The sequence below is a fragment of the Nicotiana attenuata genome, unplaced genomic scaffold, assembly GCF_001879085.1.
Source record: "Nicotiana attenuata strain UT unplaced genomic scaffold, NIATTr2, whole genome shotgun sequence".
Lineage (NCBI taxonomy): Eukaryota > Viridiplantae > Streptophyta > Magnoliopsida > Solanales > Solanaceae > Nicotiana > Nicotiana attenuata.
In genome coordinates, this window is record NW_017670943.1 from 327,640 (window position 1) to 340,925 (window position 13,286).

Sequence of the window (13,286 nt, forward strand, 5' to 3'; positions counted from 1 at the left end):
GTGGGTAGAATTTGTTCACAAATTGCTTGACTAATTCCTCCCAAGTAGTGATGGAGTTTATGGGGAGTGAATTAAGCCAAGTCTCAGTCGCTCCTGTCATTGAGAATGGAAACAACAACAGTCATATTGATTCTGTTGTCACATTAGGTTGCCTTTGCGTGGCACAAATCGACAGGAAATTCTTCAGATGCTGCTGAGGATCTTCAACATATGACCCTGAGAACAGTCCGTTGTTCTACAATAAATGTAGCATGTTATTTGTGATTTGGAATGATTCTGCTTGTATCTGAGGGACCGCAATTGTGGTTGCCAAGTTGTTGGCGGTGGGTTGTGCCTAATCGTACAGTGCTGCTTCTGGCACAAGCGGCACCACACCCTGATTGTAAGGGTCTTTCCCATTATTTCTGTTGTTTACTTTGTCTCGCATGTCTGGTTCAATTTGTTCTATTGAGTTCTGTTGTTGTTTTCCTTTCTTGTTTGCACGATTCAATGCCTTGAAAACTTTCTCAGGATCTGATAATGCTTCCAATAATTCACCAGTTCTTGAGGAGTTTCTAAGCATGAACCTGTAACACCCAAGACTACAGACGTTAGAATTTCAATGTATTTAGTTTAAATTAAAGAAAAGTGACTACACTAAGAATTTTAGCACTTCTTTTAGCTAAAATTAATAACACCGTTAATTTCCCGGCAACGGCGCCAAAATTTGATCACGCCCAACTATGCCTTATAAAAAGGACAAGCGATCGCTGCAAATATATTCCGGTTAACAAGTCCGAAGTCGAATCCCACAAGGAATTAACCTATCAATCACAGCTATTGGACTTACACAAATTCACGTATTCAATCTTCGAAAATATTTGAGTAATAGATTGGATGTTTAGTAACTAAATATTACGTAATGAAAATACAATAATTAAGAACTAACTACGAACGGGTTGTAGACAAGAATTGGAATGATCTAAGGTTCAGATTTGCCCTATTGTCAGAATCCTTTCCGCTACGTTTGCTATAAATTCGCCTAAGTCTTCTCTATCGATCAAGAGCAATCTGACTGTCGTAACTCTCTCCCGAGTAATTACAACAATATACTAGACATATTCTCCCGAATTACGCTAGCTAGCCTTAAGTACAGTCTCACTTAGATCGCACCTAAGGTTTCGTTATCCCTAATCCCACCTTTAAACCCTTTGTATTGATCCCTCATATACGTTAGGAGTCGTGTTATTCAACAACTACACAAATATGCACTCTCTCCCGAGTAATACATACTAAATAGGCACAGTCGATTGAGGGCCCTTCAATCAACAGCAATCACAATATAGTTGAACAAATAGAGAAAATACTATGGCAAATCTATATTAACATAACAAGAAAATCATCCTCCAATAGGTTCCATCAAAATCCTAGATTAGAAGTTTAGCTATGCATAATTGTTTTCATAATCTCAACAATAGAATTCGTCATCAATGATAAAAACTAGAGGAAGAAAGATAAAAACTCTGTTGCTGAATCTTCCGTCTTACTTCTTGCTTGTTCTTGCCTTCCAAATTCTTCTAAAAATCAAGATACCCTCTTTTTGGGTGAGCTGAGCTTCGTATAGGTTAAGGTTAGTCGCCTTTGGAATTACAAAATTGGCCTTGGGCTTATTTTTTTCCGGAAGCCCGTGCGCGGCCGTGGATTGACCGCGGAGACCGCGCATTTTGCCCAGTCTTCTGCCTGATGAGCGCGGCCAGTGGGCGGCCGCGGATCGACCGCGCACCTAGAGGTGTGCTGCCTTCATTTTTTTCTTTCTTCTTTTGCGTGCGCTAACCTCCGAGTGGCCTTCATTGCTCCATATTAACTCCAAAACACTCTTTAATGTCTTCATAGCCCGGAATTGCTCCTACAAAGCATAAAGTTCTTAATTAGAGCAATTTGTTTTTAACATTCAAATATCAATAAAGAACAGCTACGTTGGATTGTAAATGGTAGCTAAACTACATAATTATAGCCTACTATCACTAACCATGCACTTTTCTTCAATATCATGATATTAACTAAAACTCAAATGCAAAAGGTCAACGAAATACTTTAAGAGCAGTGAGTGCAATCAGTACTGATCGATAACATATGTCAGAGACTAATTCGACAATGAATTTGAGATGATATATATATATATATATATATATATATATATATATATATATATATATATATATATATATATATATATATATATATATATATTGCAAAATGTATTGCTATTAATGCCTAACTGCTAATACGCGAACACTATTTTTGTGAGAACATGTACTTGCAAAAAGGCAGGAGAGTACAGTACATAAGAAGGGATAAGCCATGACCCATGAGGTCCAGTATTATCTTTGTCCAAGTTTTTCCACAGATTTTTATTTTACTTTCCATTTTATGATGTTATGTTCATATACCAAAAAAAAAAAATAACAGAGAAATGTCCTGTGTGCTACATTTTCTTAGCAACTCAATTTTATGCTTATAGATTCTCAATGGAATTTCAAAACCTTTTGAGACCACTTCATCAAAATGGAATAACAGAACATTTCACACATTCTAGTACTAGTCATTGCCCTTTTCTAAAATTTGGGATGAATGTCCCTAGCAGATCCCAAAGGTCGGATTCCATTTACTGTTTTTTTGCTCGCACTAAAGTGTCGCACCAATCCATCGAAACATTCCCTGAATTTAAAAAGTAGTCAAGGCAAAAACAATTAATTTACGCTAATTTAAAATATATTTATCAGTTTATCCGGTTAAAATTGAAGAAGCGAGTAGATTATAAATAAACAAACTTATAATGAATACAAAGAAGACTCGCCTTTTTATATTGGTGAGAAAATTAAGCCAACAGTAGGTTAGATTAATATGTGCTCGAATAATAGGAAACTTGATCCGATAATATCATCGGAAGATAAAGTAGACACATCCACCAAGAAAAAGTAAATAACAGTAGCGATGAATACACGTGCACCTAATATACATGATCGAGGAAGTAAAGGGAATAAGGAAGATATTGATGCAGCAATAGTTTGCATTGGCAAACATGCATCACACAGCTAGAAAGAGAAAGATAGGAGAATCATTTAGAAAATTTTGTTTCACTCATATTACGGATTATATTCGTAAAATAATATGAAATAATATAGATGCTGTCTTGAAAAAAGAACGTCAACTTCTTAGACAAACGTATGTGACAATATGATATGCTAAATAAAGAAAATTGATAATTTTATAGACAAATATAGGTGACAATATGATATGCTAAATAAATAAAAAAGTACAATATGATGAATAAAGATAGAGGAGATGGGAGAACGAAGGCTGTTCTTGGCATCACACCAACACACACTACGCAATCATATCATTTGCTACTTGAGGATAGACAATTATGGAAATAAAAAGATATCATTACTTGCCATCATTCAGAACCCTTGTAGATTCGTCACTTCATAAGTGCTACCAGTCAGGTATCAACCAGTTAAAAACAACAAATTATCAAGGTGCATCCGTCGGAATGTAGAATTACAGCTACGAGACTAGCCTAATGGACTTGCATTTACCAGTGGACTAACAAATTGCAATCTTTCTTTCTTCCGCCGGTCCGATATTGTCCTGGACGGAATCTCAATGCCCCTGAGTTGATGATTGTCATACCAAAAGGATAGAACATCAGATGACGTTCTGCATAAAATACCAGATCTTTTTCTTTTCAAAAATGCCAGAGGATCTAATGACAAAAACAGAAAGCGCCCATTAGATGACGTTCTTAATTAAGTACCAGATGATTGGATCACTAAATGAATTAAGTGCTCATTTTTACTCTCATTTCCTACTTCCCTGCAAAGAGGAACAAACCATGGTTAGACAAAAATGATACTCTTTTAAAGTATTTGTAAATGGCGCAACAAGAAGTTCAAAGAAGAAATACTTACCGAGATGACATAGCCATCCATTGAAAGTTACTTCCGCTTCTTCGAAGTAGGAGGGCTTTCAGCTGCCTGTCTTGCCAAGGTGCGCTTTGATGGAGTCATATTCTGTTGATACAAAATATTTTTAGTATTGATCATATTTACCTCCAAGAATGAGTTAAGAGGTTGAGAGTTTAACCTTCGCAAGCTTCTTTTCTTTGCGTGCCTGCCTCTCCCTCTCATCAAATTCTTGATTTTCCCTCTCAATCAACCGAATAAGTGCATCGCATCTTCTGGCAAGTTCTTGAGTGGTACGAGACTTCACGAACCAATCAAACCGGAACAGGGGTGATGAGCGAAATGCAGCCTTCAGCTCATCCCAATTTCCATAGCCGAGCTTGTGAACCATACATATCTATAGAAATAACCTATATAATCATTTTCCTGATAGTGGATTAAATCCTAAAAGTTCACCCCTGAATGTCAGTCCACTCACCATGAAACGATCACACTCCTCATTATACAGCTTCCCTTTGTTCTGACCATACTGGATCTTCAATTCCAACCATGGATTTTTGTATCGATCAAGCTTCTTACCAATTGCTTTCATAATCTCATCTCTCCGCGAAATTCTAGCCTCTCCTCTTTCAATGTTCTTAATAATCCTGTCATAATCTGCAAGCATCATATCCATTTAACTAATCTACAGTTCTCCAAAACATACATGCTCAACATGAAATGTATGCAAATATTAACTCATAAGTAATTATATTTCTCCCAACTATCAAGAACTTCCTAGTCAATTTTCTATCCTACTTTTGCGGCATAAATAAGCAGAGCACATAAAGTGAAGAAAACAAATATTTCAAACCTTTTAATACGCGCACATCCCAAATTACTACTCTGTACTCTTACTTGTCCTAAACAGTGTTCACTTTTTTTCGAAAAAAAGTTCCTACTCCAGAAAATGATTGTATAAAACAGTTGCATGGGACCCAGTCCCACTTACTCTATGCAGCACAAGTTTTCTTTTCCATGGTGTTTGAATTGGAAGACATTTTCAAAAATCAAAACCAAATAAAATTATTTGGTTTCAAAATCAATTTTTGGGTTTTGGAAACACAAAGATAACCAAAAAAATCTGTTCTACTCTGAACCAAAACCAAGAAATAACCCTTTTCTTCCCTAATTTTGCCTAAACTTATCAACCCTTTAAAATAAAATTTCATCTAGTTTTCCTCCTTTTTATTATGATCATAATACTTTTATGTCATATTCATCTTATGCTATTGTTTCAAGGCATAAAATTGTCTTTACCTTTTTGTTAGTTCCAGTTTCTTATATTGCTATTGTACAATGTATTGTTAGTCTAATGCATGTAGTTCTAATGAATTGCTACAATATTCACAATGGAGATGGAATTAATTATGAGGCAGACTTGTAGTTCTATTTCATTTTTTTTTTAATTGAAAAATGCCACGTAGTTAAAGTTTTATAAAATGATATGTTGCAATTTTAGCTTTCTTTCTCAACAAAATTCCAATCCAAACTTCATTCTGTTTCTACGAAAAATGCAATCACACATCAATATTTCAAATAAGATTTCCAGAAACTACTTGTCTTCAGAAAACTGTTTTCCAAGAACAAAAAAAACTGTGCAAACACCATATAAAAGACCAAAAGAGTGGCATGTTCTCTCACATGTTCCAAATACTTGTAACACTAATCATTATCCAACCTTAACAAATATGCCATGTAAACAAGGACATTCAATTTAAAAAGAAGGGTGAAGCAAATAGTTGTTTCTTTAATCACAATTTATTCCACCACCACCCCCCCCCCCCAAAAAAAAAAAAAACCCAAACACTTACCATTTAGTTCTTTGTATCTTTGTTTGAAAACTTTCGCATATCTTTCAACCTCCTCCTCCGTTTTCCCTTCCATCTCAGCAGCAATACTTTTTAAGTCATTGCGACCATACTTCTCACAAGCCCTGATAAAGGTATTGAAGTCTCTTCTACTCCACGTTGAAAATCCCTAGATATCACACTTGTCAGCCTCCGACAACAATAAAGGTAATTAAAACCCCAGGTGAGTTAGTAGAAACACTTACCTCTTCCAATAGTCGCTCCTTCTCTTCCTGCTCAGCAGCCGTTAAAGGCTCTCCTGCATCTATATACATGAAACAATTTTGAAGACATATTCAGAAGAATTTCCTATACAGCAATGAAAAAAATGAAGTTCCTTTAAATGGAAATAAAAGTCCCATACCTTCAGGTTCTTCCACCTCTATAGTGTCTTTAACCTGATTCCTCTGGTGTGTTTGCTGTAATAAGTAACAAATTTATAAACCAACAAAAAAAGCATCAACGGATAGCAATGGAAAAACTTGAGAAATACATAGCTTAACCAACCATAAGATAGCGCACTTCCTTCTCATACAACTCACTCAGTCTCTGTGTATTGAAGAACTGAAAATCGTGCCTAAAATGATAAGGATAACCAGAACTGTCGTTAGGAAAAAAAGTAATGAGGTTGCCAGAGACATAGAGTCACAGAACCTTCATTTCGAAATGCTACTATATATGGTCCAACAGAATCAGGAGAGAACAATAGTGTAGAAAAGTAGAAAAATGTGCAAACACAGACTTACAGCTGAGGCATCCGAGGAATCCGAGGCTCTTTAGGTCTTGCAGGAGCGCTTTGACGCATGGTTTGCTTGAAGTATTCAGACTCTGAGTAACTAACAGCAAAAGAAAGTCATGATTTAACTAATGATAAACTAGGCTTCAGTACATAAAAGGTATTCAGCAACATAAGAAGCATACTTGCGCTTCCTTTCTCTTTTTGAAGGTTCTACCCAATTGTCGCTGATAATTTTCTTGAAATCCACCTTGTTTTTATCCTTTATTGACACAAAACAAAGGCAGAAAGGCAAGTGAAACACACAGAAAAGTAGCTAACAAAGCAAGGAGTCACCAGAAAACTGAACAAGTGTTGTTACCTCCTCATCACCAAAGTCATACAAATCAGCAGCTGCATAAAATCGGCAATCTTATAACTAAAGCAGCACAACAAATTGCAAGAGACAAACAGAAACGATCAGGAAGCAAAGTGCATACTGTCATCCATCTTAAACTTGATAGCATCTTCTGTAAACTTCTTCATCTTGGCATCAAGTTCAGCTTTTGCTTCTTCTCCTTTAGCGATTATTCTATCTATATCCTCATCAGTAATGGTGCTATCTTTGGAGCTGAAAACCATTTCAGCACCAAATCGCACCATTTGCAGCAGCTCGTCCTTATTAACAGCTGCATTATTCATCACATGATACTAACAGTCAGTGATTTCATATGCATATCAAACATTATAAAAAGGAATTTGTATGCAAAAATAACCTCACCTTTTTGCTCAGCTAGCCGCCCCTGCTGGATAACCAATGCATCAAGTGCTAGCTTCTTGTAAGCCCTTTCAATCACCTTTTCCTCAATGGTATACTGGATGAATAATTTGAAAAGCGCATCTCACGACATCAGCAGAAGATCCCAAAGCAGCATCTTTGCAGTGCATTAACACATTAGGGAAAGAAATCGAACCTCAGTGCAGAAGCGGAATACTTGGACTTCCTTCTTCTGACCGATCCTATGGGCTCGGTCCTGAGCCTGCAAATCAGCCTGTGGATTCCTGCAATTTCAATAATGCAAAGACAAGATTCAGATACCGTCCTCTTTTCTGGGTTGACAAAACCTACAATATAGGAGATCCTCACCAATCACTATCATAAAGAATAACAACATCTGCTGTAGCAAGATTGATACCAAGACCACCAGCTCTGGTTGACAATAAGAATGCAAATTTTTCACTCCCTGGTTTGTTAAAAGCCTCAATAGAAGCATCACGATCCTCACCACCAGTATTTCCATCGATCCTACAATATTGGTGACCTTTGTACATCAAGTAGTCTTCAAGGATGTCCAATAGCCTTGTCATCTGAATTAGAAAATCAAAAGAAAGTGTCCGAAAACTGAACATCCAGAAAGCTGTTGAAAATTCAAATAGGCATAACAAAACAAACGAAAATTAGCGGGGGAAACCTGTGAAAATATTAAAACCCTTGAGCCACGTTCCTTCAATTTAGGAAGCAACTTATCTAGAAGAACCATTTTCCCTGCATCAAGCACATGAATTATAAGTTAAGTAACAAGCTGCTGCAGAAACGGCAAATAGACACACCAACAACCCAGATGCATCCAAAGGAATCAAAATATTACCAGCATTTTCCACGAGATGCTCTCCTGTTGTATATGGAGGTCCTGGCTCAGCTCCTTGGAAAAGATATGGATGATTACAGCATTTACGTAGCTGCATTGCTATATTGAGAAGACGCTTGCGCTCTCCTCCAGAATTGACAACCTCAAGATCTTTCTGCAGCAGAGCCTTGTAGTACTGCTTCTGCATCTGGGACATACCAACCTTAAGAATTATTTCTTTTTTGGGAGGCAGGCCTTTCTCCACATCAGACTTCAGCCTCCTAAGAAGGAAAGGACGGAGGACCTGACCAAGAAGCCAAAGTTGAAAACTCAGGTTAGGTTTGCAAAGCTTCCCCCTCAAAGTTCAAAGCAATAAATTTGCGAGCGGGACATTGATATCTCAAAATAAAGAAATTACGTCTGCAGCAAGGTCATAGAGTAGCTGTTGTTCTGTCTTCATCCCTTCAACCGTAACCTTGTTCTATACCTTTTCTCTTAGTTTTTTTTTTTTTTTTTTTTTTTGGGGGGGGGGGGGGGGTTTCAAACTGCATGTTTCGGATGATACTGCTCGGTCTCAACTATAGAAACTACTATGTACTAGAAAACAACACACCTTATGAAGCTGCTGGACCACCTCCTGCTGGTCATTTTCACCAGAAATCTGGAACCACTCATCAAAAGTCTCAGCTGAGCTAAAGATCTCAGGCAGCAGAAAGTTCAGAAGCGCCCAGAGTTCGTGAAGATTATTCTGTGTAATATCATAGAATTCGCACATCAATTAGGCTAGGATGCAGACATATAAATGCACACTAAGGACTATGAAGATAACATGCTCATCGGCATCGCAGCAAGATACAACAAATAGATTGTAAACTGATCTATAAAAATAGGAAATAAAGCTTGACTAGCTAAAAATTAAAAATTAAAAATCAAAGGTACTACTTAGGTTATTTATCAACATTAGTTGGAAAATAGTTTAAGTAATTCTTTGGTTGGAGCAGTATTTGAAATCTGAAAGGTTGGAGTATCACTATATCATATTAGTTTGAAATTTCAGATAAGTAGTTTGCATTTAAGGAAATTGGAATAAAGGATGCAAAATAAAAAGGTCAAGTAAATCAGGAATTACAGCCTACATGCAAGGAAAATAATAAAATAAGTATCACCTGAAGTGGTGTCCCCGTGATAAGTAGTCTATAATTAGTGTTGTAGAGCCTCATTGTTTTTGAAAGAAGAGAATTTTCATTCTTGATCCTATGTGCCTCATCAATTATGATGTAACGCCAACTAAAGCGTCGTAAAGCAGACTTCTCTTTGATAACCATCTCAAAGCTTGTGACACACACATCAAACTTCCCCGCAACGAGTAACTCCTCACGTATGTATCTCTGTAAATAAAATATAAGAGACTAGTCTGAACAAGCAATGCAATGTGCAAAAGAGGAAAGCAAAAGAACCAATATAAGTTGTTGCTTACCCTTTCATCAGAGGAAAGCAAAATAACCAATATAAGTTGTTGCTTACCCTTTCATCAGGATCTCCAAGGAACTTAACAGCACGTAAAACAGGACAGAAACGTTTGATTTCATTCATCCAATTGCCAAGCGTCGATTTTGGAGCAACAACCATGTGAGGACCAGTTATTCCTCTAAATTCACGTAGGTAGCCCAGCAAGGAGATGGTTTGCAATGTCTTACCAAGACCCTATGCAATAATAAGAGGATTAAATGATGATGCTTCTCCTTAAAGTCATAATTACAAAATGTAGGGAGAAAGGAGCATCTCAATTCAGTTTCACATGACCATACTAACCATTTCATCAGCAAGTATTCCATTTATTCCATTCTCATACAGTCGTATCAGCCAGTTCAAACCAGCAAGTTGATAATCCCTCATCTTCCCTTGAATACCTGACAAAATATTTATGGATGTGATCTTTGGATGCTTAAAGAAGAAAGAAATGAAGGCATTAACAGAGAAAATTTGCCTGAGATAGAAGCATTTATCCAATGCATTTACAACTTCAACACTTTACTATGACATTTTCTGCCAAAAGCACTTAAGTTCATAGCTTGGAGCAGGCTACCAGGCTTAATGTAAAAGAAAGCGCGGAAGAATTCAATAAGTGAAATCTCACTAGTTTGGTTTTCTTTAAAATTCACATTTGTCCATAAGGATGCTCAATAACCCTAAGGTGATCGGAGGTATGGATATCAGAGGCATTGATAAACCTTCACTCTTCTGAACCCAAATTATTTCCTTAGCCACCTTATATAGAATAAGTTGCAATAAGAAACACCATGAATTCTTCCTAGGTAGCACTTGCAATGAGGAATACAGTTTCTGACTTTCTGTGCAGCTATGCATCAGTTACTCACATGTGTAACAAACCACTATTACTTTTAATAACAACTTGACTAAAGAGCCTTGAACGGGTCTACTCAAACTATACACCTTACAGGATGATAAACTGAATAACTTCTTCTAAGTAGGACCTAGACTGGTGTATCTGATATCGGCCTTCTCAAGATGGATCTCCCAATTTAGTAACAACTTCATATTACACGGTTTAGTAACAACGTCATATGACAAGTACACGTCCATCAAAATACGAGCCCATTTGGATTAGCTGAATAAAAGCAACTTCAAACATCATGTGCTTAAAAGCACCTTTTAAGTGTTGGAGCTGGTTCTGTGAATAAGCAATAACATATGTGGATAGAAGTGTTGAAGCTGAAAATAAGTTGTGATGAAAAAGTGCTGAGTTAAAATTACTGAGGCCTCATTTGTTTGCACTTAATGGAGGTCTGAATTTTAATTACTCAGATCTCAGACATTAAGTGCGTTTGTTTTTAAAGTCTGAATCTTAATTATTCAGATCTTAATCATTAAGTGTGTTTGTTTTATTTTGCTTCACAACCACTTAATGGGTCTGAATAGGTCTGTATGATTAAGATCTATAACAGAGACTTAATTTCATTAAGATGCTATCACATATTCATTATTAACTGTCACCGCCGCCTACCATTATCAACTACCACCATGCCGCCACCACCACCATACTCAACCACCCCCACCAACCCCACCACCACCACCATCGTCCTCAATCATAGCCGCCACCATTATCGACCATCACCACCCACTATCTCCACCACTCCGACCACCATCATTCTCACCCACAATCAACACTCATCCACCTCAACTACCACAACTGACCACCCCATCGCCATCAACAACCACACCAGGCACTGTCCATCATTATAACCTACACCACCCACCCACCACCTTCCTCAGTCACAACTACTACCACCACCCACCATTATTAACTATCACCACCACCATCCTCAATTATAATCGCCACCACTACCAATCACTAGTAGCCACTAGCATGAACCACCATCATCAACCAAAACTACCACCAACCACCGTCTCTAGTCGGCATTCACCCGTTAGCTATCACCACCAACAACTATCATATTTTAAAAAACTATATATTTTATTGATAAAATATTAGATTAGTTAGTATTTCATTTGAACTTTATGCTTATTAATTTTCAAATAAAGATAAATTTTATACATTCAGATGTTATAAATCAACAGTCTTAATTATTTAGTATTCATGTCTTAATACACATCTTATTATATTCATATGTGTATTCAGATTCAGATGTCTTAACTTTAATATCAGATTCAGACATCTTAATCTTAAAAAAAAACAAATGAGGCCTGAATGTCCTTAAACCCGTTAACACAAGAAGGAGCTTATACTACATAATTTAATTATAAATTGTTCAAATACAATCTTTTATGGTTTATGCACTAGTGCAATTTGTGTATTTTCATGTATATAAATATCTCTTTGCATTCTTTTTTCTCCTTTTTTACGTTTAATTTATGTCTAATTAACTAGAGAAGAGCAAGCTCATAAATAAACATATCATTTTCTTCATGTTCAAGTTAACTTACCGGCATTACATAATGGTAACAAAACGATACAAACTCTCAAATAACTTAACTTCATGTGGTTCTTTAACAAATGTTAATATTAAGGAAACTTTATTAAACAACTAAAGCTTTAGCAGTGAAAATATTTCGAGGCATGCACGGTCTTTTCCACTTCCATATAGAGTAACAAAAGTGAAAAATACACAGAAAAGCTCGGAGAAATGAAGAGCAGAACCGTATTGTTCGAATTGGCGCAGAAGTGGATCAGAGCTTTTGGAGCTTTCTTTTATTTGAATTTTTTAAATCCTAAATCGTAAGGAACAATATAAAATCAAAGAAAACAGAGCAAAATCCAATACAGGAAAAAGTATTTTCCTACATACCAAACCTCAAGATTGGCGAAATGGTAGAGATGGAAGAACGCAGAGATGGAAGAAAGATGGAGGAAAAATAGAAGGGAAAAGAAATTTCAGAATTAGGCCTTCTGTTTTGAAGGTTATTTTAGGAATTATAATATACAGTGTTTTAAAAAGCGACGAAGCGATCGCTTTAAGCGAGAAGCGACGCGAAGCGATGACTTGTCGCTTTTCCATGCTTTAGGCGAGGCGACCACACGAAGCACTCGCTTCAGTAGAAGAAGCGCGAAGTGAGAAGCGAAGTGAGAAGCGACAAAGCGCTTGCTTTTGTGGTGGAGAGGGTCAGTTTTAAGAAGAAAAAAAGTTTGGGTCAGTTTTTTTTAGCAAAAAAGTTTGTGTCTGTTTTTTTATAATAAAAAAAAAAAGACCCCTAACCTAAGTAAAGACCATTCCTCTCAAAATCAATTGCTGCTAGGGTTCAAGACTTCAACAGAGAAGCTCCCGGTAATTTTTCTTCTTTCTTCTTCTTCTCCTTTCTCCTTTTTTTCTTTCTGCTTTCTTCATCTTGTTCCCGTCCAAGCACCTGCTCATAGCTAGGGCAGGTGCGAAATTTTTTTTCTCCTTTTTTTCTACTTATTTAATATTTTAGCCTTTATTAATTAATTTGTATGTGTATTTCACTTTATAAAGTTAATTATTGTATATATATTATATTTCAGTTTATTTGATTAGTATTTTAGCCTTTATTTATTAGTTTTTATGCGTATTCCAATTTGTAAAGTTAATCTTTTATATATATATATATATAT

The 13,286-nt window shown here is 36.4% G+C and overlaps 1 protein-coding gene across 3 annotated transcripts in view; it reads right to left on the bottom strand.

Moving 5' to 3' along the window:
* Nucleotides 1–3,379: 3,379 nt before the first annotated feature.
* Nucleotides 3,380–13,286, bottom strand: part of LOC109244681 (ISWI chromatin-remodeling complex ATPase CHR11) — a 12,428-nt gene continuing 2,521 nt past the window's right edge. Inside the window, exons 5-26 of one of the 3 annotated variants that reach the window (XR_002070719.1) lie at nt 9,989–10,086; nt 9,701–9,880; nt 9,343–9,564; nt 8,790–8,924; nt 8,198–8,480; nt 8,021–8,094; nt 7,696–7,916; nt 7,523–7,610; nt 7,330–7,423; nt 7,049–7,237; nt 6,931–6,962; nt 6,755–6,831; nt 6,580–6,669; nt 6,341–6,410; nt 6,198–6,252; nt 6,040–6,098; nt 5,798–5,963; nt 4,423–4,601; nt 4,126–4,341; nt 3,951–4,052; nt 3,797–3,855; nt 3,380–3,651 (exon numbers count right to left, since the gene is read on the bottom strand). Coding sequence is in view for 1 of the 3 variants with exons in the window: in XM_019411816.1 (XP_019267361.1) it covers nt 3,978–4,052; nt 4,126–4,341; nt 4,423–4,601; nt 5,798–5,963; nt 6,040–6,098; nt 6,198–6,252; nt 6,341–6,410; nt 6,580–6,669; nt 6,755–6,831; nt 6,931–6,962; nt 7,049–7,237; nt 7,330–7,423; nt 7,523–7,610; nt 7,696–7,916; nt 8,021–8,094; nt 8,198–8,480; nt 8,790–8,924; nt 9,343–9,564; nt 9,701–9,880; nt 9,989–10,086 (2,603 nt within the window). In the remaining 2 variants the exon portion in view is untranslated. Of the gene's footprint in view, nt 3,856–3,950; nt 4,053–4,125; nt 4,342–4,422; nt 4,602–5,797; nt 5,964–6,039; nt 6,099–6,197; nt 6,253–6,340; nt 6,411–6,579; nt 6,670–6,754; nt 6,832–6,930; nt 6,963–7,048; nt 7,238–7,329; nt 7,424–7,522; nt 7,611–7,695; nt 7,917–8,020; nt 8,095–8,197; nt 8,481–8,789; nt 8,925–9,342; nt 9,565–9,700; nt 9,881–9,988; nt 10,087–13,286 lie in introns of all 3 variants that reach the window. The other 2 variants (XR_002070718.1, XM_019411816.1) reach the window with 2 other exon arrangements.